The 23,727-nt window shown below is 51.9% G+C and overlaps 2 protein-coding genes across 3 annotated transcripts in view; both read right to left on the reverse strand.

The window, feature by feature from the left end:
* Window positions 1–644, reverse strand: part of AQP3 (aquaporin 3 (Gill blood group)) — a 6,827-nt gene extending 6,183 nt beyond the window's left edge. For both annotated transcript variants that reach the window (XM_077761832.1, XM_077761831.1), the window contains exon 1: window positions 479–644. In XM_077761832.1, the coding sequence (XP_077617958.1) occupies window positions 479–595 (117 nt within the window). In that variant the 5' untranslated portion in view covers window positions 596–644. The remainder of the gene's footprint in view (window positions 1–478) is intronic.
* Window positions 645–9,390: 8,746 nt separating this feature from the next.
* Window positions 9,391–22,985, reverse strand: NOL6 (nucleolar protein 6). Its single transcript, XM_077761878.1, has 26 exons — window positions 22,717–22,985; window positions 21,227–21,433; window positions 21,026–21,142; window positions 18,154–18,333; window positions 17,613–17,781; window positions 17,256–17,390; window positions 17,006–17,169; window positions 16,797–16,917; window positions 16,534–16,592; window positions 16,349–16,450; window positions 16,022–16,137; window positions 15,706–15,883; window positions 15,407–15,529; window positions 15,089–15,237; window positions 14,863–14,938; window positions 14,497–14,637; window positions 14,235–14,352; window positions 13,998–14,152; window positions 13,731–13,894; window positions 13,128–13,280; window positions 12,799–12,896; window positions 11,903–12,027; window positions 11,691–11,780; window positions 11,105–11,299; window positions 10,888–10,989; window positions 9,391–10,659 (listed from the first exon to the last, which is right to left on the reverse strand). Exons 1-26 carry the CDS (start codon window positions 22,768–22,770, stop codon window positions 10,510–10,512), a joined length of 3,441 nt encoding a protein of 1,146 aa, XP_077618004.1. The 5' UTR covers window positions 22,771–22,985; the 3' UTR covers window positions 9,391–10,509.
* Between the last annotated feature and the right edge of the window lie 742 nt (window positions 22,986–23,727).

The following is a 23,727-nucleotide window of genomic DNA, read 5'->3' on the forward strand; positions in this document are numbered from 1 at the left end:
CCAAGCCCCGAACCCGCCCGAGGTGCGGGCGGCCACCCCCCGCCGCGTGCCTGGGGAGCCTGCTGGGGACATTGGGCTGGGGGAAGCAGAGGAGGAAGGTGGCGGGCTGGCAGGAGCTTTAGGGGTGGGGTTCGCGCCGGGAGGGCAGTTAGGGGAGGAGGTGTGTGTGTTCGGGGCTGAAAGGGGATTGGGGTAGGGGTCTGAAAGTCAAAGGTCGGGTACAGGCATGCGTGGGGCATGGCTGGGGAGAATGAAGCGTCAATGGAGTCCTCCTTGCCCCACTCACAGGGAGCCCTGCCGTCATCCACGCGATGGTGGGGGTGAGAGAGACTTGTCAGAAAGGAAGGGACTGGCCCCATCCAGCTCTACGGGATGGCTCGACCCATCATTATGTCCTCAGTCGGGGGGCTGGAGGGAGGAGGCTGTGGGTCCCAAAGGAGAAGCGACCCTCTCATAGTCCAGACCCGCGTGCACTCACAGAACATATGCCGAGTTCCAGCCAGAGTTCACAGGCTTGTTGTTCCTTGTGCTGAATATGTATCACATGTTGCATGTCGTGATCAGCTCTGTCCACAGCTGTGTCCACATGTGACATCTGTCCTGGGTACCAGCTTGCACCTTCTGGACATTTCTCATGGCCATGCACATATCTGTTGAACATGGCTGGGTTAACTGAGTTTGCCACACGTGTACCTGCGTGTGTTTTGCACATGGCTCCAGAGGCTGAGCTGCAGTTGTCCTGACATGCCATATGCCACATGCTTGCCAGCAGGGTGAGTCCTACCTTGCTGTTTTTGACTCTCTCTTCTCCCATTCTGACTGATCCCAGCCAGGGGAGAGTCTGACCCTTTAGGAGGTTAAGGTGGCTAAACTGTGAAGATTGTCAGCCCCATCTGAGGTGGGGTATGAGGCAACTTTGCTCCTCATATTGCATTTATTTTTTAATTTTATTATTTTATTTTATGAATAAAATCACAGTCAGTCTCCGTAGTACTGTCAGCACATGGAGCCTGAAGGGAGACTCCATCCCACCAACCTTGAGACCATGACCTGAGCCAAACCCAAAAGTCGGACGCTTAACCAACTGAGCCACCCAAGCGCCCCCCTCACAAAAATTCTTTTTAAAAAATTGGGAAACTGAGGAGTGGTGGCTGGGATTCCACTTCCACAGGACTGGAAGCAAATATGACCGCACTCCAGTCACTATAGCAGCGTTGCCTGGGGAGACCACATTTTCCTGAGGCTCTTAATCCGGGTGGTCTAAGGGCCCAGGGGACTTATCCCTTGAAGAACGGCTTTGAGAAATGAGGGCACCAGAGATGAGTCATGCCCAGAGAGATAGGACTTAGCAACACACCTGGATAAATTTACACACTCTTGCACATACACACACACACTCTGAGGCTGGCAGCCATGCTCACCTATAAACACTCAGCTCTGTTCACATGCTCACGGTATCCCCTTCACATGGGAGCCTAGCCAGGGGCTCAAACGTGTGTAACCCACACATGAGGTCTCCCATCGCCCTTGGCCCAGGAAGAAGCACCCTACTCCTCTGGCCCCAACGGGCTGGGAGGCCCCATGGTGAATCAGGAGGCCATCACCAAGTATCTACCCATGGCTCCACTGCCAGTCTGTGACTCAAGACGGAATCCTAGACTCCTGGTGCCAGACCCCAGACTGTGGAAATGGGGAAACTCCCTCTACCATGTTGCCCTTTCTTCTCCCCACCACATGATGTGCTTCTCCGCCCCTCAGTGCCTTAGATGGGGCTCCAAATTCCAAATTCCACTGGACAGGAATTGGCAAAGAGCTCCTCAACACTGAAAGAAAGTAGGGAACCCCAGCCCATAACACCCCATCCTGACTGTGCCCCACCCTGGGGCTTCCAGAAGACAAGCCTGGCCTGGAAACCAGAGCACAGGAGGAAAACAGGGAAGCTCTGCCACCAGCAGGCACGTGCAAGGCCCCTCGCCACACATGCATTTGCACTAAGCTTACATAGGTGTTCACATGTGCTGCACCAAATACTCCCACCAAACTCATTTCTATCTATAACTAGTGTGGACACACATGTTCATACATGTACCTGCACATGCACAATGGGATGGATTTAGGTCGGAGCAGAGAAAGTATGGTATGGGTAGAGCTTCATGCTTCTTAGTGGGCCTGGAAGAGAGGGGGAGGATACAGTGCCTTCCAAGGATCCTTTATTCCTGCCAGCCCTCATCTGGAACTAAGAGGGGTCTGGGCCTGGGGATTTTGTCCTGAATTTCCAGGATGGCCTGAGTTTGGGGGGCAAGAAGCAGGACCTCACTGTCTCTTCTCATTGTAGTCAATGTCAATGGCGCCCCCTGGAGCCAAAGACAGAAGGAAGCATGGCTTCAGAGAGAAGTGATTGAACTTCGTAAGGCCAACTCTGAGTCATAGGGCTTACCTATAGCCCTCTGGGCTCCCTCCTGTGCTTTGAGAAGGAAAACTAGTGCCAAGTGCAGGCTAGAAGCCAGCCCACCTGGGAGCTCTGGGAGGATGCAGATGAGGAGGCATCACCTCCTCCCAGGGCATCTTGAGCAAGGTCTGTCTCACCTGGGCGGGAGGGCTAAACCCAGGAAGGGGCCTTGACAGCCCATCCACCTCGTGGGAGGCTGTGATTCCTTGAGGTCAGAGCTGGAGGAGTGGGTTCTCAGGCAAGGGAAGGGCTACAGATGCAAGTCCCAGCCTGCTGGACCAGAGGGGCTGGCTGGGGCCCTGAAGGAGAGGTGGTGGCACACCCTTCATTTCCTGCCCCCCAAACTCTTTTTGCTTGAATAGGAGCAGCGTGAACCATCAGAAGACACGTGGGCCTTGCTGTTAGCAAGTGAGGTGGAAAAGAGTGTAGACATTAGAACTCAAATCATGCTACAGTCTCCCCAGCCTCTTCAAACCCCCTAATCTCTTCCAGAGCTTTGGAACAGGGTGGTGGAGGGGCAGACCAAAGCAGACACACAGACATTTTCAAGTTTAGAGAGCACTTCCATTTGCAAAACAACCCCCAAAAGTGGGTGTATTTTTTCCCTTTCACAGATGACAAAACTGACATTTAGAAAGAAGTCATCTGCTGAGGTCTCAGCCACTAAGTGTTGAGCTGGGATTCAGACCTCATGAGGATAAGGAGGAGAGGTGAGGGAGAAGGGTAGAGAGGCCACAGGACCTGAGAGCCTCAGGTCCAAGGCACAGGAAGAGCAGGGAGCCAGACACAGGAACCCACTGAGTCTCTTCACACCACCTGAGTCCCTTCTAGAATGTGCTCCACTCTTAGGCTAATGCTGGACACTATTCCTGCTCCTAGGCCTCAAGAGTTGGGGGCTGGCTCTGGACTGGAATTGGGAGTAGAGAGTAGAGATGAATCATCCTATTATGAGCGTCCCCAGACTGGGGGGCGGGCAAGCATCTCCTCCTACTGCGCTAACAGTCACCTCCTGTCTCCAGACGAGATGGCAGAGAGCCCATGAACACAAACTACCCCCTTGGGCACCTCCAGCCACATGTCCAGCTGGACTCTGAGAAAATCCACCTTTAGATCCATATCTTGGGGACTTTGGATTCACCTTCTGGTGTCTCTGAGCTGCCTTGGCACCCTTTGAGGACAGCAGAGAGTTGCAGAGGCAGAGACATGGGGCAGAGACCTAGACCCTTGCTGAGGAAGGGTCGAGTCAGAGGGGCTAGGCCAACAGGGCAGAGGCCTCTCACAGACCAGAATCTTAGCTCCAAGCCTGGCTTGGCCACTGACCAGTCAGGTAACCTAGCCAGCTTTCTTCACCCAGCCCTTGAGTCTTAGTTTCTTCATCAGTCACCTGGAAGTTTCAGATGAAGTTGTCCTACCCCCCCAACCCAGGGCCTCTGTAAGAATCAAGCAAGATTGTGGGTGTTTCAGGCTTTAAATCTTGATCACACAGTCAACATAGAAAGAAGGACTCATTCTAGAAGCTGCCTCCTTAATCAGAGCCACATTTCCTCTTATGTAAATATCCATGTGCATCCACATGAGTTCTTGGCTCTGTGTGTGCATGTGTCATGGAGGTCTGTGTGTACAGGGGGACAACTATGGGGTTCATGCATGCATGTGTGTATCCATTAGTGGCTCTGTGTGCCTATCTGTGTGTGTCCCTGTGTGGGCCTGGCTGGGGGTCTGGGTCCAGTGTGTGGGCCTGGCTGGGGGTCTGGGTCCAGTGTTTACAAAAGCCAGAGATAGAGGATGGGGATCTGTTGAGGAGTCTGGGGACTAACTGGCTGGATGTTTGGCCCTGCCCCGTGCCAGCTAAGGGGGAGAGGAGTTAGTGACATGGAGCTGACACAGACCAGGCTATCACTGCAAACAGGCCTAGGGTATCTGGAGAGCTCTGGTTCACACCTCAGGGATCAATCCCTAGAGTCCCTGGCCTTTCTGTTTTCCTATCTCTCTTCACTAGCAGGAAGGGTTCTGGAACCAGGATGATTGCCTCAGAGGATGAGGGGTCAGGACCAGAGATCGAGGAGGAAGAAAAGCTCATGATCTTCCTGGGGGGCCTGAATTAGGGCCTAGCATTTGCCTGGCCTCTGCAGCCAGGAAGGGAGCATAGAGAATTTGGGGGACTGAGGCAACCAGACGGCTTCCTGGAGGAGAAAACATTTGGCTGGGGATTTTGTAGAGTCTTCCAGGTGAGAGTCCGCTAGGCCAGGCCAAGGGAGGTACGGCTGTTTGCCTGGTACATGATGAGAGCACCTGTAGTGAAGCCAGCGAGGGACACTGGTAGCACAGAAGGGCCTTGGGTTCTATACTAAGGGCCTGAACCTTACTGAGGGGCCAGAGATATTCAAGCTGTGCTTCTTCAATCCCCAGGGCTCTGAGGATGGCCTCATGGGGACTGTGGCACCTGGAAATGGGAAGAGGGAAGGCGAGGAGGCAGAGAGCCCTGGTCCCACCTCCTGTTTCAACCACAGTATTTTAACCATGTTATGTCAGGGTTCTGAACAAAATTACAATTGACAAATGATCTGATTGACAAATGTTCTGCTGCTAAGAACAGAAGCTAATGGGAAACCTGAAGGTTTTAAGCAGGGAAGTGGTATGGTCTCCATTTGCCACTTAATGGAAGGCATTGAAAGGATCCCTCCAGCTGCTAAGTGGAGGATGTGTTGGAGGAGAGAGGCTGAGACCAGGAGGTCTGGAAGGAAGCCACAGAGGAGGGAAAGAGGCCAGATGCAATGGCTATAGGGAGTGAGGAGAGTTCGAATTGGGAATTTAGGAGGCAGAATGAGTAGGGCAGGTCGTCAAGAAGCTGAAATTGGAGGTGAGCCAAATTGGGTTGACAGGAACTTGAACCTGAGATGGAGCCCAGGACAACCAGTCTCTGAGAGGCCTGTGGTCTGAAGGGGGTGGAATGGGGGACAGGAGGTGGAAGGAGGCTCTGCATCTGGTGTTCCAGAAAGGCCATGGGCATTTGTGAACCCCAGTCTCTCCCCTCATCCCAGCCCAGTCTGGGTGCTAATTACAGGGCAGCCACCAGCTGTCTGCCCCAGGGGAGAGGTGTCACAAGGGGATGGATCTAGGGGAGGGGACAAGCTAGAGCAGGAGGTTCTGCAGTCAGACTTCAGGTATGACTTCCTGAGGATCGCTAGACCTGGGATGGGTGGGAACTGGGCTCCAGAGAGACCCCACTAATTGGGAGACGGAGGTGGGGATGTTGTGGGGGCAGATTAGAGAAAGGTAAGATGTCATACCTATCATTTTTCCTTCAAATTGGAATGTATTTGACATATAACATTGTGTAATTTTATTACATTTATATACTTTATTACATTTATATATACATTTAAAAAATGTAATATATTTATTACAATTATATATTACATTTATTACTTTTATATTACATATAAATTGCCACCGTGGCAATAGACCTCCATCACATCACATAAGTGTCCCCTCCTTTTTTTTAATGGTTGGAATAATTAAGTTCTAGTCTCTCAGCAAGTTTGTTGATTATGCTGGGCATTTGATCCCTAGGGCTTATCTACTACTCATTGTAAATTTATACATTCAAACAACATCTGTCCTATTTCCCCTTCCCCCCATATATCTATCTTTTTCATCCAAACCCCTGGTCGTCAAGTGGGACAGGGGGCTGGATCTCAGGGCCTCCTTATTCCTTAGGTCAGGGCCCAATCTGGGCCTCGTCAGTCCTTAGAAGACCCCAGGCCTATCCTGTGGAGGTTTCCAGTCTGGGACAGTAGGGGAGAGCTGGGGCCTGCTCTTGAGGAGCTCCCAGTTAGAGAGACAGAGATTTCAGGCACGAGCTAAGGTGTACAAGAGTGTGCACACTCTCAACCCTCCCCTTTCCTTGACTCTGCTTTATGTCTTATATCTCCTTTATGTCTTGCTGACAACAGCTTCATTCAGCTGCCCTGGGTGGAGGGAGAGGAACAGGGCTGGCAGGTGGCCCGGGACAGGGCAAGGGGCCAGGCTTTGCACTCTCTGCCCCCATTGCACAGATCTAGAGCTCAGCTCTCCATTACTTTATTCCTCTTCACCCCAGCCCTTGGCTGCGGGAAAGCCCCAGCTCAGCAGCAAGGTCTTGGAGCCAGGATGCCTAGATTCTCCGGATCTCTACCCTTAGCTTCCTGTGTGACCCTGGACAAGTTCCTACACCTTTACTTTTCTGGTGCAAACCAGAAAAATTCTCCTCCCCATCCTGCTTTCAGAAGCTGAAGTGGGAAAGGGAAATGAGTCTCCCTCTGGGTTTGGAACACCCTGGTCCCCATTAGTGCCCTGGGCAGTGTAAGAGTCCTGTTCCCCCACACACACCCTCCCCTCTCTCTCTGCAGCAGAGGGATGGGCAGGCGGGCTGACCTATTCCTGAGTAGGGTAGGGGTGACTCACGTGCCCCAGGCTTCCCCTCCCCTTAATCGCTGGATTAATCTATGACTCACAAAGCAAGTACCGGATGTTGGAGGGGTTATATGTATGTTTGTTTATTGGGGTGGGGGCACCTGGACTAGCCCAAATCCGAGCAGCCCTCAGGACTTCATTGAATGTAACCTGCTGCAAGGACTCCTAGGCTTTGAGGTCTTACTCTTTTTCTCCAAAGTAAGGTGCTGGGCAGAGGAAAATAGGGTCTTCAGCTGAAAATATTCCAATTTAGAGGAGATGGTGATACCACAGTCAGAAGAGAAAACATTTTGATAATTCGCTAAATGGAACCACACAGAGAGGCTTAGAAAGTCTGACAGAACTGGGGAAACCGAAGCCCCAAGAAGAAGGGGCTTCTTCTTGTTTAAAAGCTGCAGAAAAAATCCAGAGCTTTTGTCTCTCTCTCTTTTTTTTTTTTAATGTGTATTTATTTTTGAGAGAGAGAGAGTACGCAAGCCAGGGAGGGGCAGAGAGAGAAGGAGACACAGAATCCAATGCAGGCTCCAGGCTCTGAACTGTCAGCACAGAGCCTGACGCAGGGCTTGAACTCATGAACTGTGAGATCATGACCTGAGCCAAAGCAAGATGCTTAACTGACTAAACCACAACTCCAGAGTTTTTGCTTCTTTATCTGAGAGCTTTCTTTCTCCTGGCCTATTCTTCAAAAAGAGTTCCCCTTTTACAGAAACTCAGAGCTGGAGGCAAAATCCTGCACACATACTAGTGCATACAGGCATGTCCATGACCCCCCAACACATAGAGCAAACAAATCACACTATACATCAGACCTACCATCATGTCCACCTGCACAGTTAAATGCAGAAGCCCAGAGGCAGACATACCCATGGGGATGTGTAACCTACATCCTGCACAGCCTTGCTCACACAGAAGTTCCTTCTAGTCTTCTTTCCTTCCCTTTCAGTGAAATTCCAGCTCCTCATGCCACCACCCATCCCCCCCAAGGTCACCTTAGATCACCTTAGACCACCTTAGACCACACCAGCCTCTTCACCTACTTCCTAGAGATCGAGGAAACATGTTAGAGCTGGTAAGTTGAGATGGTGCCTGGGCTTCCAGGGGGAAGCTTTCTCCATGGGGCTGAGCAGGGAGTGCAGAAAGGATGGTGCAGCTCCTTGGGTTTGAGTTCTCTACCCTCTTCCCTTGCCTCATTGTGCCCCTGACAAAGCCATCACCATGCCCATTTTACAGGTGGGAAGGCTGAGCCCAGCAAGGGAAGTGATTTGCCCAGGGAAACATGGGGAGGTAGCAGGGCCAGGGCTCATTTTCCAAGTGGGAACTGGTGTCTGCCCCTCTTGGAGCCACCTGCTGCAGTTTTACCTGGGGGCAGACTCTGTTCCCTCCTGCACTGGGATAATCTAGAACAGGATTTGTGAAAAGGCCAAAAGCTACAGCACTGAAGCTGACCCATGGATAGAAACAGGATGGTTTGAAACAGGCCAGCATCATCCCTCGCCAGAGCCCACAGAAGGACTGTAGAGAAAATAAGTGAAGAGGAACCAGGAAACACCACAGACCCAGGGTCCATGAGGGCTGGAACTGCATTTCTTTCCCTAAACACGCTTATGCCTGAAGTTCATGATCAAGAGCAAAGCCCACACAGCCCAACAATGTATTCTCCACATCATGCCAATGTCTAATCTCATGAGAGTGACAGGTAGGGACTGGTATAGGTTCACAAAGACTAACAGAATTGGGACAAAATTGGAAATCAGGGTTCCCATATGTGGCTTATCATCTTGAGGATGAAGCCTGATAGCCAGGCATCAATCCCTCCACAAACAGACCCACGCCTGCTGCTAAGCCTTTCAGAAAATGAGGATAACTGAAAGTGCATACTTCATGGGGCTGGTATTCTTACATGATCACATTCCTGCACATAAGATATGTAAAATAACGGAGTGGCCAGCATTTACCAGGCACTCAAAATGTCAGCTGCATCTTAACTCTCAGGGTGCAACTCATTGTCACCACCCCACCCATTCTAGGCGGAGATTACAAATGATTCTCTTTTCCTTGAAGCCTTCTGGTGGGCCTTCTTGCCCTCCGTCTGCCTGGCCTAGGCGCCCCTTCTGCACACACCTGTGTCCTCCTTGAGCACTGTCCTAGGTACCGCGAAGGTGCCAAGAAATCTGTTCAAACATGTTACCTGCCCCCAGAGAGCTAACATCTAGGAGACAGGGGGGGCGCCACCTGGGTAGCTCAGTTGGTTGAGTGTCTGACTGCGGCTCAGGTCATGATCTCACAGTTCGTGGGTTCGAGCCCCACGTTGGGCTCTGTGCTGACAGCTCAGAGCCTGGAGCCTGCTTCAGATTCTCTGTCTCCTTATCTCTGTCTTCCCCTCCCTGCTTGCTCTCTGTCTCTCAAAAATGAATAAACGTTAAAAAAAATTTTCTTAAAGGAGACGAGGTTAAAACTATGTGAAAACAGCAGAAAAGCCAGGAACATGGGGAAATTAAGTGATTTAATTTTAAATCAGACTTTAAAACAACAGAAGAGTTCACGCCCTGTATGCAACTATGAAGTAAACTGAACAGACGGTAATTGGTCTCATGTTTCAGATGAGAGAAAGAGCACCTCAGGCTGGGGGCAAGGGAAGGGTTGGAGGAGGAAGCATTATTCGAGCTGAGTCTGGAAAAACAGCCAGGATTAGGGGTGATGGAGAAGGGAGAGGCTGCTGCAATGGGGTGTGGACTGCACTGAAAGGAGGCAGCACCACCCCCCGCCCTGGCACTGAGAGCTCCCAGAGAGCAGGGTTTGGGGTTTGTTCTCCCTGCACCCCTACTGCAGGGATGCAGCGGGAGCAGCGTGTGACATGAATTAGCAGATGCATGGAGCTCGGGGCTCAGACACTGAGCATCCAGGGCAACACTGTGCTTTCTGCAGCTCTCCCGGACTAGGGGATCACCCGTCCCCCTCACCCCTTCACACATCCAGCCCCTGCTGTCCTCTGTGCTTTCCCATGGTGCACCCCGGGAAGCAACAGCACCCACACGGGAGAGCACTGTCTCTCTCCAGTGGGCTCTATTCATACACACAGGGCCCCCTCCCTACTGCTCAGTGCTGATATTCTGTGACCCTCAAGAAGTGCCACACCTTCTCTGGGCCCCATTTAAACGCCTGACACTGCTCTGAAATGCATACTAAGGTATAGGCACACATTCCGGCAATGGGAAGGGGAGAGAGCCTCAGCCTTGGGCACATGTCCTCCTCTCCACCTTCTGGAAACATCTAGAAGAAAAGGGGAAAAAAAGCCCAGACTAAGGCTGACAGTTGGATGGATCTCCTGGGTTCATTCAATTCGCTGAGCTGGCTCGCCTTCCTCTTCTGGAAGATCAGATAGGCCCAGGGGACTCTGTAGAGTACCAGGCCCCTGCCCTGATGCTGAGGCATCAGACAGAAAACTGGGGCAGGGCTTTTCTTGGGGAACATCTCCGTGTGTTCAGGCCAGCAGGTACTCCATGGAGGATCCGTATGCAACAAGGGTGGAGGTCATGCCATTGGCATCTTGCTCTAGAGGTCTGAAGTCCTGCTGTACACCTACAGCCCGCTCCTAGGGCTGGAGATCACACAGTCCACCTCTCACTTCGGGCCTCCACAGCCTGTACTAGGCCTTCACCCAGGATGGCAAAGTCCTCCAGGATCGCTTCTACATTGGGCACCATCACCAGCTCCCCACCTTGTGACACCACCATGTGCCCCTTTGTGTTGGATGCCTAGGGGAACCAGAGAAATGTGGACTGAAGTGTCACAGAGGCACATCTAGAGACACCAAGCTGGGGTGGGGGTGGGGAGCAACAGCAGTGGTAGAGACGGACACACAAGACACATGCTTCACACCTGACCCACGGTCGGGCAGGGAGCGTGCCGCATACAGACATGCATGCCCACATGGGACCACATGTACACACTCAGGAACACACACTTATCATCAGCCAGCATACCTTGAAGGGCTGGCGCTGGAAGCTGGTGGGCTTCCAGAGAACAGCAATCACCTCTCCACCATGCTGGTCATAGAAAAAAAGGGCCAAGTCCCCAAAGGCCTCCTAGGAAAGAGCAGGACATAGATAACATTACACGTAGACACACCTGAGAGTCACCTCCACGGTGACTTCACCCAGGAGCCCCCTCCCCAGGTTTAGTCATCCTTTTAGGACCTACCCTGAGCTGTGCCAGATAAAGCTGAGGAGGATCGTAGCCCAGCACAGGCATCAGGGACGAGGGCCCTGGCTCACTGAGCAGGCCACGGCAGAAGGAGGCAGCAGGTGAGTCCACGGCTTGGCGGTGCCGGGGGATGTGGCGGGGACACAGGCGGATCAGCACATCATACATATCCAAGGGTGGCCGGAACACTGTCTGAAGGATGGCAGTGCCCACTGGGAGTTGGGGGCTGGACCACAAAGCCTTCCACGTGCCCACCTTGGTTCCCTCCTTCCCTTTTGTCTGACCCTCCATTAGGGGCCCAAATGCTCATCTGAAGGTAGGAACACCAAGCCCCAGCTGGTGTCAGCTTCGATCCGTCAGGAGGAGCACAGGCTGGAAGTGTGAGGCCTGGATAGAGCCAGGGCCCTGGTCCTCCTGCAGGTCCCATCACTGCCAGGACCGTGGGCAGCGTCAGTGCCTTCTATGGATTCAGTCTTGCCAAACAAGGGGACTGAGCATCGTGTGAGTGCCCCTATAGCTCCAGATTCCCAATGTGCAAGGGCAGAATCCCTAGAACCCGAATCACTCTTGGTCAGGGGCTTACCCTGATGTCCCCAGGCCCTCGAGGATCCATTAGCTGCTTCTCTAGGACAGGCAAGGCCTCGGCTGTCAGGACCACAAGCTGCTGTAGGATCTGAGGGGATACGCACAATCAAAGAGATCAAACCTGACCACGGGTCTTTCTTAGCTCATGCTGGGCCTGCTTTCTCCTTGAGGGAGAAGACCACAAATTTGGGGGTAAGGATGGGACTGAACCTGGGGTGATGGTCCATCTTGTGTCCATATAGAGTTTTTACGATCCTGGGGGGTAAGGATGACCATGACTGGGAGTTGTGTCCGAGTTGCCAGGAAGCCACTGCGGATCTCCACCTGCTCTTCCACTGTGAACAAGAGGGGGTCCTGGGTCAGTCTGCCCCTTTGCCCAGCTCTACCACCCTACTGTACACCCAGCAGCTGCCCATCACAGGGATTTTCCAGTGCCCCTCCCCACAAGAGACAAAGGCAATGAAAAGGACACCATGTTTGCCTCAATTGGGTGGGGCGTTAAACTCCCAGCCTCAGTCCAAAGGCAGAATTTTCCACTGCCTGGCACCCCATTCTAGTTTCCGGGCCGGCACAAGCTGAGGCCTGCCCCTGACCCCCTCCAAACCTATGCTCCCACACACCTGGGGAATTAGGAAGCTGACACCCTCCTCTCTGCTTGGACCGAGAGCTCCTCATGTTACAACTGGAAATCGTAACCCCCACTCACCAAGAAGTCTGGACATCTATTCTAACCTGGGCCCTTCCCTGATCCCCACAAGACTTCTCACTTGGTGTTCGAGGTCCCCCTTCTACTCTCCTCTCCCCTGCACAGCCACCACCATGTAGCTTGTTTACCACCCCTAGTCCATTCTGTTTCTGAGCATCATAGGAGCAAGCCATGGCTCCATAGCCTTAGAGCCCCCTAAAACCTTGACTGGGCCTCTTCCTCCTAGTAATTTCCTACTTCAAGGCAGGTCAGGGTCAGACACAGATACCTGGGAAGGGGAGGCCATAGAAACACCCCCCCCACCCCCCCGACAGACTGACATGGAAAACCCTTGTGTGCCCTATGGCTCTGCAATCCACAAAGGTTTGTTCTGGAGTCTGACCCCAGTCCTACCACTTACCAGTGAGCTCATTGTTGAGGTTGACAATAAGGGGGTTGTTCTTCCAATCAAAGGTTGATATCAACAAAAGGAACCGAAGGAAGCCCACCTGAGGGGAGCTGAGAAGAAGGGAGTGAGCAGAGGCTGGGCCCAGCCACACATCCCAGGGCTTTGCCCACAGCCTAGACAGTCTAGACCCCAAGGCATGGATGGGGATAGGAGGTGCCTTAGAACCTCTTATGTCACTTTTTTCAGCTACCCTCTCCCATTTGGACTGAAGGTACAGCCTAAGGGATGACAGCTGACCCCAAGAGGAGCTTTCTGGCTAGAGAGAAGATGGAAGGAATCACCTGGGAGGGGTGAAGGGCTCAGGGTGCAGGAAAAGAGCAGCAACCACCAGGTCCAGGCTCTCGTCAGTGAGCCCCTCACCCAGAAGCTGGGCGCGCACCCACCGCTTGGCCAGCCGTGCCACACCTGAGAAGGCTGGGTGCTGCTGCTGGAGTCTGTGGGGAGGAAGAGGGTAGTGGCAATGAGGCTCAGGCACTGAGGGCCCAAGAAGACTGTTTCTACTCCACCACCACTATTAACCTTTACCCTAGTTGCCCTCTGTACAGAATCTTACATCCCCCTAGCTAATGCCCCAACAGATTGGTCCTATAAAATTCCCATTTCAGGGGCACCTTGGTGGCACAGTCAGTTAAGCACCTGGCTCTTGGTTTCGGCTCAGATCATGATCTGATCTCATGGTTCTGTGATACTGAGTCCCACATTGGGTTCTCTGCTGATAGCACAGAGCCTGCTTGGGATTCTCTCTCCCTTTCTCTCAAAAATAAATACATAAACCATGGCATGAGTTTACACCAGCTGGCCTTCCAGAGAGACAGGGGGCTCAGAAAACAGAACAGAAGCAGGCAAGGATCTACAGACAGAAGAACCTGTGCAGGTGGCCATACCCATGCAAGGCGCTGGTGAGCAGGGGCAAATGCTTTGTGTCTCGCTCAAGGCGGAGGGAGGCAGGTGTGTCCCTCAATGAGATCATCCCCTCGGGGCTCCGCATTTCCCTCAGGATCTGGGGTTCGCGCTGATAGGCCACACGAATCCGGAACACAAACCCATCCTGTTCAAAGAGGGTGTGGGATGGGAGACACATGTCAGCACGGGGCACCCTAACCCCCTGTCCCCTCCCTCTCTGGGGAATCTCTACCCTACACCAGCCTAACCTTGAGGACGTCAGTGTGCACGGCTGTGGCACGACACTGCAGCCCGTGCTGTTGTGTCAGCAGCTCTGCCAGGCGCAGCTGGAAGGCAGCTCGGACCCGGCGTATGGCCTCAGCATCCTGTGGCCACTGACCACTGCCCTCCAGGTGACATATCACTAGGAAGAAAGGTAAGAGGTTTCAAAATTACAGCATGGAGTGGGAACGGTTCCTCTCATCCCCTCCCAAGAGGATCCTCACCAGTCATGGGCTCCACATAGGCTGGGCAGGGCTTGTCAGGTCGGGGCAACAGTGAGGCCCGCTCTCGCAAGTGGTCATAGAAGGAGTAGGCTGGCCGGACTGGGGTTGGTGGGAACACCTATGGAAGATGCAGGACTGAGACAGGGGCCCAGGACTGAGGGAGTGAACATAGTCAGGAGTTGGAAAACGGGAATACTGGGGGAGTAGGGCACAGACAAGGAATCACTAAGCAGAAAAGGCTCCCTGCTCCCTTCCACCTCACCTCAGTGTAGCGCAGCACTGGGTGAGCTCCCTGCACAGCAGACACAGTCAGCGGGAGACCTTCCAGCCCCCACAGGAGGCGGCTGAGGTCATCGTAGCAACGCACTGCTGCCGCCAGGGCCTCCTCACCTGTGCTGGAGGTCTGAGAGGAAGAACATGGTCAGGAGGCCAGGACCCTACAGAACCCCACTACCACCCAGGATTTTTGCCACAGCTCAGGCTGCTGCAGAGGCAGCACCCCCTCTGCTGGACACTATGGGAAATGCAGCCTGGCTGAGGCGTGCTCTCCACCCCCTACCTAATCCAGCCACACAAACTACTCTGCAACCCCTAGCCTTAACCCTTAGCCCTGACCCATGACCCTTACCTCTTTCGGGCTTTGGATCAATGCGTCCAGAAGGCCCCCCACATAGTGGACACAGGTATCTGGGATGTCGGCATGGCTGGGAAAGGGGAGCAGACTCAGTGTGGGCACTGAGGAATATGGAGTAACCTGCTAGACATTTCCTGCTCGGCCCAAAGCCTGGGCCAGACTCTCCTAAAAGGCTTCCCAACCCACCGGTGCTTCCCAGCATCCAGATGCTAACACTCACAGTGCCAACAGATGGGTGACCACCTGGTGGGGAATAAGGCGCTTTTGGGCCATAGAGGCTGCCTCCCAGACCACAGCTTCCCGAATGGCTCCGTCCTGGAAACGCCGAAGCTCTGAGCGAGATCCCCAGAACTGGCGGAATTCAGCAGCCTGAGGAAAGGCAATGGGTGGTGGAAGAATTAACAAAGACGGGCTCTATCAGAAATCCCCAACGGGACTCAATCCAGGTGGCATGAGGATGATCCACCCTCCTGCCAGTGCACAGCCTGGACTTCCCAAGACAGAGCCAAATCACACCCCAGACTCCAGAGTTCCTCACCTCAGGCTGGTTGGCTTCTGGACCCAACTCAAGGACACTGGTCAGCCCCTCAGGCCGGAGGAGCAATCCCAGGGTCAGGGTCCCAGAGTCTCTGTGCTTCGGTGGATCCTGGCTGATGTCCCACTAGAGGGTGTAAAAAGGCTGAGCTCAAGCCAAGAATGCCCCAGCTTGGCCTGGAAACCTAGTTTCCAACTAGGTAGAAAGATCTAGCTACAGGGATGGTGTGTCTGTTGTGTCCCCTGGGACCCTAGATCTAGTCCTTCTTAAACCCACAAACTCCCTACCCCACAGTACCTCACCTCTAAGACTGGGGGCCGAGAGTGGGCCAGCAGGTGAAGACGAGACCCGAGACCCTGCTCCAGAAGGGTGGTTAGTGAGCCCAAAGCAGCTGAAACATAGTCCCCACCAAGATCCTGCAGCTCTGGCCACAGCTTTAGCCGGTGACATGCTGTCTGCAAGCGACTCAGTGGATGGAGACTAGAGGGACAAGGAGACAGAATGAGGTACCGCTGATCCCAAGTACCACTCCCTCCCCCAAACAAGGAAGATCTGACCCACCACTGTAGCTCCTGGGAAAAAGGACTCACTGACATAGTCTGTCAGCCCTAAACTTACTGCAAGATGTGGTCAAAAGCCCGGATCATGGGTTTGGGAGTCATCAGCAAAAATTGGAATCCGTCATCAGCTCTGCTGTCCAGCAATACCATAGACAGCCGTGCCTCATGCTGTACCTGGGGACACAGGGTAAGCAGGGAACTCACATGTGAGTTTATTACCACTATACCCTTCCCTTCAGTGACCTGAGGGCTCAGACCAAGAGACATGCCTAACCTAAGCTCTTTGGAGACGAGTTTCTGGGGTGCTGGTAGTGGTAGAAGGGACAGAGTCTGGACTGGGACACCTGGGGAGTCCCATTGGTACCAATCCCAAAACCATTGGTACCTGGTGGTAAGTAGAGGCAGTGACATCAGCACAGAGGTTGAGATAGCCTGAGGAGTCCAGGAAGACAACAGAGAAGGCCTGGTGGAAGTCAGCCAGGGCCGGCTTGGAGGGACAGAAAGAAGCCAGTCAGGACTGGGGTCTTACCTTCAGGCCTCCTTGCCCAGCCCCAGCCCTGCCCCACTCACCAAGGAGGGATCTGAGCTGAGACATAAGCTGATCCCATTGACTGTCAAATCTGTGGTGGCTGAAGTGAGCCAGAGAAGGTGGGTGTGTCAGAAGGTATCCTCCTTCCTGGGGACCCAGCCCTAATGACACTCTCCCTCCTTCCTGCCTCCAGGATTCAGTCTGCTCTTCTGTCTGATGGTAAGAAACTGAATGACTCTTGATAGGATGAGAGGACTCACAGGATGGGTAGAACCCTTGGCCTTTCTGAGTCTAGCCACCTTACCCAGAAACTGCAAGACGCTTCTCAGGACCTGGTAGCCACTCATGGTGGTGTGGATCTTGCGTGTGGACACAAGGAAGGCAACCAGCATGGAGACAAGGAACCCACTGAACCCTCCCAGGCCCTGCAAAAGAGATGGAGACAGAGAGGCCCAAGTTCACAGGCAGCCCGCCACTCAGTGAGGCAGGGAAGATGGGTCACTCCCAACTCACCTTGTCCAGTTCCCTCTGCCGCAGCCAGACCTTCAGAAGGGCCACACCATCCTTCAGCCCCGAGGCCGAGCCCAGCACAGTTGACAGCAGCTGCACATGGGAGTCGAGCGTCATGTCCTGCAGAACCCACGTGTTATAGTGGGGAGTGGGAGGCTCCGGGCTACCTGTGGGAGAGGGGAAGACACGAGACATAAGAAATCTCCACAACATCCTTCCCTTCAGCTCCACCTTGACACGAGTGCCTGCTCACCATCCCCTGGGAGACTCTGCCCGCGGTACCAGGCAGAGCGCACATTGTTCTTAGATGGCAGCAGGCGGCACGGGCGGAAGAAGTCAGGTGGAGGGCATGGATGCAGACGTACGGTGACCAGGCGCTCATTCTTCCCTGGGGGAGACAGGGAGTGCTGCTGAGATCCTTCCAGGTGGGCTTCTGTACCATCCTCCTCCTACCTGTGGGCGCCATGCCCTCCCACCTCAGAATCTGAGGTCCTTGTACCTTCCCCCTCAAAGCTGAGGCCCAAGCCTCTCACCTTGGATTGAGGCCTCACGCCTCCCCCCACTGGATGTCACCCCATACTGTGCCTTCAGCCCAGTATGTGCCTCCCACCATGCGGCCGAAGTAGCAGCGAGGGTTTCAGGTGGCAGCCGTTGGTGTAGGAGAAGCGAACACTGCCAAAGAGGGGGTCTTGGCCCAGGTGGTGAGCTAAGTGGGCCAGGTAGAGAGCACGCTTGCGGAAGTAGCGCTGGTTCAAGCCATCCTTGTCCTGTAGGATCTCCTGGAGAGCGTCAGAAGAAGAGAGAGATGCCCAGGCATTTAATGCTTTTTGTTAGAGAGCTTGGGGGCCAAGCTGAAACCAAGGTGAGTCACAGTTTAGAAACCTCAGGAATTTTTGCTGACCAGAGTGCCTAATCAGGGCTAGCAACACCATATCTAGATCTCAGATGATGAAGGCAAAGTTCCAAAGGGCAGCAACTGGCCCCAGGGCACACTTAAGCTGCCCTCAAGAAGACAACAGTGGTCTGCTCTTTTGATTTTGAGTTCAGATTTCAATCCCCTGGCAGGCGAAAGGTGGGAATGAAAGAGGGACCCAGGAATTTGTATGTGGTGAAGTAGCAGGACTCTCCATTCCCCAAACTCTGGACCTCACCCTGGGCATGGTGACTGCCATGTCCACATTGATGTCCGGCCGGATGTAGGTACCCAGAAGGTAGCTGCCCACAACAGTGACCTGGGCTGGTGGCAGGAAGCAGAAAGAGCCCTTCACAGTGTAGGGCACTTGGTGAAGGGGTACTCGAACCCCAGCTGGGAGCCAGGTCTGGTCAGTCAGCTGTGGGGACAGAGACAATGATATGTATTAATTTGATTGCCTCACTGACACGTCCCCTTGGTGTATAGCAGACATCTCAAATTAAACATAACACATTTGAGGAGCACCTGGACTTTGGCTCAGGTCATGATCTCACAGTTCATGAGTTCAAGCCCCGCATTGGGCTCTATGCTGACAGCTTAGAGCCTGGAGCCTGCTTTGGATTCTGTCTCCTCTCTCTGCCCCTCCCCCACTTGCACGCACACTTTCTCTCAAAATTAACATTAAAATTTTTTTTAAAAATTTATCAGTTTAATTTAAATTTTAGTTAAAATACAGTGCAATATTGGTTTCAGGAGAATTCAGTGATCCATCACTTACAACACTCAGTGCTCATCACAATAAGTGCCCTCCTTAATACCCATCACCCATCTGGCCCATCCCCCCAACCACATCTCTCCATCAACCCTCAGCTTGTTTTCTATCATGGTTTCTTGTGACTTGTTTCCTTCTCTTCCCCTCCCTCTCTCATTCTCATACGTTCACGTGTTTTATTTCTTTAAAAAAACCTTTTTAACATTTTACTTATTTTTGAAAGACAGAGAGAGACAGAGCATGAGCGGAGGAGGAGGAGGAGGAGGGAGAGAGAGAGAGAGAGAGAGAGAGACGGAATCCGAAGCATGCTCTGGGCTCTGAGCCGCCCGCAGAGAGCATGACCTGGGGCTCGAACTCACGAACCATGAGATCACAAACCATGAGATCATGACCTGAGCTGAAGTTGGACGCTTACCCTACTGAGCCACCCAGGTGCCCAACACTTGTTTTATTTCTTAAATTCCATATATGAGTGAAATCATATGGTATTTATCTGTCTCTGACTTATCTTGTTTAGTAAACTACATTCTAACTCCATCCACATTGTTGCAAATGGCAAGGTTTCATTCTTTTCGATGGGTGAGTGATATCCCATTGTATGTGTATACCACATTTTCTTTATCCATTCACCACTCAGTGGACATTTGGGCTCTCTCCATAGTTTAACTATTGTTGATAATGTTACTATAAACATTGGGGTACATGTACCCCTTTGAATCTGTATTTTCATCCTTTGAGTAAACACCTAACAGTGCAATTGCTGGATGGGAGGGTAGCTCTGTTTTTAGTTTTTTGAAGAACCTCCACACTGTTCTCCAGAGTGGCTGCACCAGTTTGCATCCCCACCAATGGTGCAAGAGGGTTTCCCTTTCTCCACATCTTCACCAACACCTTTTGTTTCTTGTGTAATTAATTTTAGCCATTCTGACAAGTATAAGGTGATATCTCATCATGGTTTTGATTTATATTTTCCTGACAATGAGTGATGTTGAGTATCCTTTCATGTGTCTGTTAGCCATGTGGATATCTTCTTTGGAAAGGTATCTATATCTTCTGTCCATTTCTTAACTGGGTTACTTGTTTTTTGGGTGTTGAGTCTGAGTAAGTTCTTTACAGATTTTGAATGCTAACCCTTTATCAGATATGACATTTGCAAATATCTCCTCCCATTCTGCAGCCTTCTCCCAAAGGCTGCCTTTTTGTTTTGTTGATTTTTTTTTCTTTTTTTAGAGAGACAGTGTGTGAGTGGGGAAGAGGGGCAAAGAGAGAGAGAAAAATCTTAAGCAGGCTCCATGATCAACATGGAGCCTGACACAGGGCTCCATCCCACCACCCTAGGAACATGACCTGAGCTTAAATCAAGAGTTGGACACTTAGCCAACTGAGCCACCCAGGTGCCCCGAGTGAATTTTTAAAAACTGCAACTAGAGGGGCGCCTGGGTGGCTTAGTCGGTTAAGCGTCCGACTTTCACTTAGGTCATGATCTCGCGGTTCGTGGGTTCGAGCCCCGCGTCGGGCTCTGTGCTGACTGCCAGCTCAGAGCCTGGAGCCTGTTTCAGAGTCTGTCACTCCCTCTCTCTCTGACCCTCCCCTGCTCACGCTGTCTGTCTCTCTCTCTCTCCTAGAAATAAATAAAACATACTGGAGCAAACAAAAAAAAAAAACTGCAACTAGATCACATCACTGTTGTACCAAAAAAAGTCCCATCAGTTGTTCCTCTTTTCACCTAGAGCAAGAGCCAAAGTACTTGTTTCGGTGTACAAGGCCCTGCGTGAAATTCCTCCTTCCTCCATTGCATTTCTGAGTTCATCTCCTTCTGTTTTCCCCTCATTTAATCCAAGGAACATACCAGATTTACACCTGCCTTTGAACCTTTGTGTTGACTATTCCTCCCTTAGATATCTATATGGCTGACTCACTTTCCTCCAAATCTTCACACTGTCACTTCAATGAGGCCTACCCCAACTACCCTACCCTACTCCCATCCTGATATTCCTTACCTTGCACTACTTTCTCCTTTTTCCATACTGCTTGCCATTTGCTAATATTGCCACACAGTTTACTTGTCATGTTTATTATCTACTATCTATAAGCCCAACACTAGAAAGTAGGCTGCTTTGTTCACTGATGTCTCCTAAGAACACAACTACTGCAAAGAACATAAGTGTTTGCTGAATGAATGAACACATGGTTGACTGAACTTCCAGCTGAGCCTCCTGGCAGTAAAAATGAGCTCCCTAGCACCCCAACCCCTCTGCAGAAGAGTAAGGCCTTGTTTCAGAGGCCTACACTGAGGACCTCTCTCAGACTTCCCAGTTCTTCACTCTACTTGCCTCACCTCTGTCTTAGGAGTTGAGGGCACCTTCAGGATTCGCTGGTGAACCTCCCGTAGGAAAGCATCGATCCGCTCCTTCTTCTTCTCTGGAAGCCTCACTTCCTTTAGTAGCTCCTCCACCTGTAAGAAGAGATGGAGTGAGTCCTTCAGCCTCAGGGTTTCAAGCCCAACCATCTAACCCAAGCCCCAGCCACCCAATAGTACCTGCAAACGAAGTAAGCTGGAGTGGAACAGACTCTCAGTCTCCCGAAGGCGATTCAGCTCCTCATTGGTAGGTTCCTTGTACAGTTCTGCCTGGCTAAGCTTCACCGGCTGCAGGAGACCCTCCACTGGAGACCCAGTGAAGGTACACTTCTTAGAGGACTCCTTCTTTCCTTCTTTGCATGTGTCTTCCAGAGGTAGTTCCATCATCTGTGGCCAATGAGAAGAGAAGCCAGTGTGAGGTCAAAGGTGTATAGCATCCACTACCTAAAACGCCGTGATAAGACATGGGTAAATGCTTCACAGGCTCCTGTCTGCTCTTTTGAATGGAAGTCAGACTGCAAAACTCAGGATTATCATTACTTAGAAGAACATTACTGAGCTCTAGTCTTAAAAACCCAGGGATGCCTGGGTGGCTCCGTTGGTTAAGTGTCCGACTGTGGCTCAGGTCATGATCCCAAGGTTTGTGGGTTTGAGCCCCGCATGGGGCTCTGTGCTGACAGCTCGGAGCCTGGAGCCTCCTTCAGTTTCTGTGTCTCCCTCTCTCTCTCTGCCTATCCCCCACTCATGCTCTGTTTCTCTCTGTCTCAATAATAAACATTAAAACATTTTTATTAAAAAAAAAAACAAAACTCCTGAGTTGAGGGCTTCCTGTCTATTTGACAGCACAAGCATGGAGCTTGGCTTGGAGTTGGTAGGGGTAGTAGTTGACTGGGCTCTGACCTAAGCAATGTCTCAGCTCCTTGTATTTCCAGGTACCACGCATCAGGAATCTTCCTCTTCTGCTGGGTTTGTCCTGGGAATTTACAAATGCCATCTCCACTCTTGCTCTATCCAAAGCCTGCCAGGCTCTACCCTTGCCAGCAATCCCTGACTATAGATTACATCAGTATACATTAAGTGGTCAGTGTTGGTAAGAGCTAGAACCTACTGCCTCAGGAAAGTATACTCAGTAAGTCATCCAATCCTCAGTAATGCCAGAAGAAAATGTACACTTGAAGGAAGTCAAGGTTCCACAGGTAGTATGCCTATTCTGTCAGCAGGCTTCACACCCTGCACACCCTGGTCTGCAGGATCCTAAACCTTCTCCCCTACAGCCGTGGTCCCCTCCTCTACTCTACGGTCCTATACCGGGGAGAGCCTTTCTAGAGGACTCCAGAAGCACCACCATGTCTCCTCCGTTACGGCGGCGAGCACAGAACTAGGCACAAGAGGTCAGATCCCATCCAATGACAAGAAAAATAACCTGGTCGGGGAAATGAGCCACGTCGCAGAGCTCTCGAAGGAGTGAGCTCAATAAGCTTTACTGCTTCTATCCAAATAACGCCAGGTTCCATCCCCCGGACCTGTCTCGGTGCCCCAGACTGGGAACATGGAGAAATAAGGATCCTCCAGAAGGGACCGCCATCGGCGGGGAATGCTCGTCGGCGAGCTGTCAGGCTCTGCCCCCTCTGGCATGTAGAACATTCCCTCCTCCCAGGCGGCTCACTCACCTCCGACTCCCCAGCAGCTCCCCGATGTTGCGCTCCCGCAGGGGCTGGTCCCATCACTCCAAGTCCAGGTCTTGCTCAAGCACTTGGGATCCACGTGCTCGGCACAACTTCTTCCCACCTTGGCTGAATTGCTGAACCCCAGCCACAGAATTACTGAACCCCCTCTAGAGAATTACTGAAGGCACACAACAGAACTGCCGAAGGCTTGGTGCAAAGCCGCCGCACCCAAAGGGAAACTTCCCGCACCCAGCAGTAAACTTCCCGCACCGCGTGGGGACTACCCTCGTGCCGCAGGACTCCGCCCAGCTCCAGAGCCATTGGGTGAGTGCCCGATGAGTCCTTGGCGATTGGTATCTGTCACTCTCCAGGACCGCCCATCGTGGGGGAGGGGCCAAACAGGGTTCTCCGATTTACGGTCTCTTTGCGACGCCAGACCGGAAGCCTGCTTAACGGCCGCTTGATTTTCCTTACTTCCGCCGCTTGCGTCAAAAGGGGAAGGGCGGAGCTAGTTTGGGCACTTGGGATTGTTTATTTATACCGGTGATTTCTAGCCTGTTTTTCATCCACCGCAACATCTCAGTTATGTCAGTTTTATCAGTTCCACCTCCAAAATATATCTTGAATTCGTTCATTTTTCACTGTCTTTAGTGCCAACTTTTGTCCAAGTCACATCATCTCGTGCCTAGATTATAATACCTTTCTCCAGTTTATTATTAAATTTTCCAAATCTACGTGAACATTGTAATACTAATATAATGAACTTTCATATATCCTTCACCTACCACTCATCATAACTTAGTGATAATGTTTTGTCTAATTTGTCTTGTCTTTATGTATTTACCTACTATTTTGCAGAACCCCTTAAGAATTAGTTGTGCACATTCCTGAATACTTTGGCACTGATCTACGAGAACAAGGACTAATCATAGTCCAATTATAAAATTCAGGAAATTTAATTTCTATCAGCACTATTCAAATTTTAGTGATTATCCCAATAATACTCTTTACATA

Source organism: Crocuta crocuta, unplaced genomic scaffold (genome assembly GCF_008692635.1).
Source record: "Crocuta crocuta isolate KB4526 unplaced genomic scaffold, BGI_CrCroc_1.0 scaffold204, whole genome shotgun sequence".
NCBI lineage: Eukaryota > Metazoa > Chordata > Mammalia > Carnivora > Hyaenidae > Crocuta > Crocuta crocuta.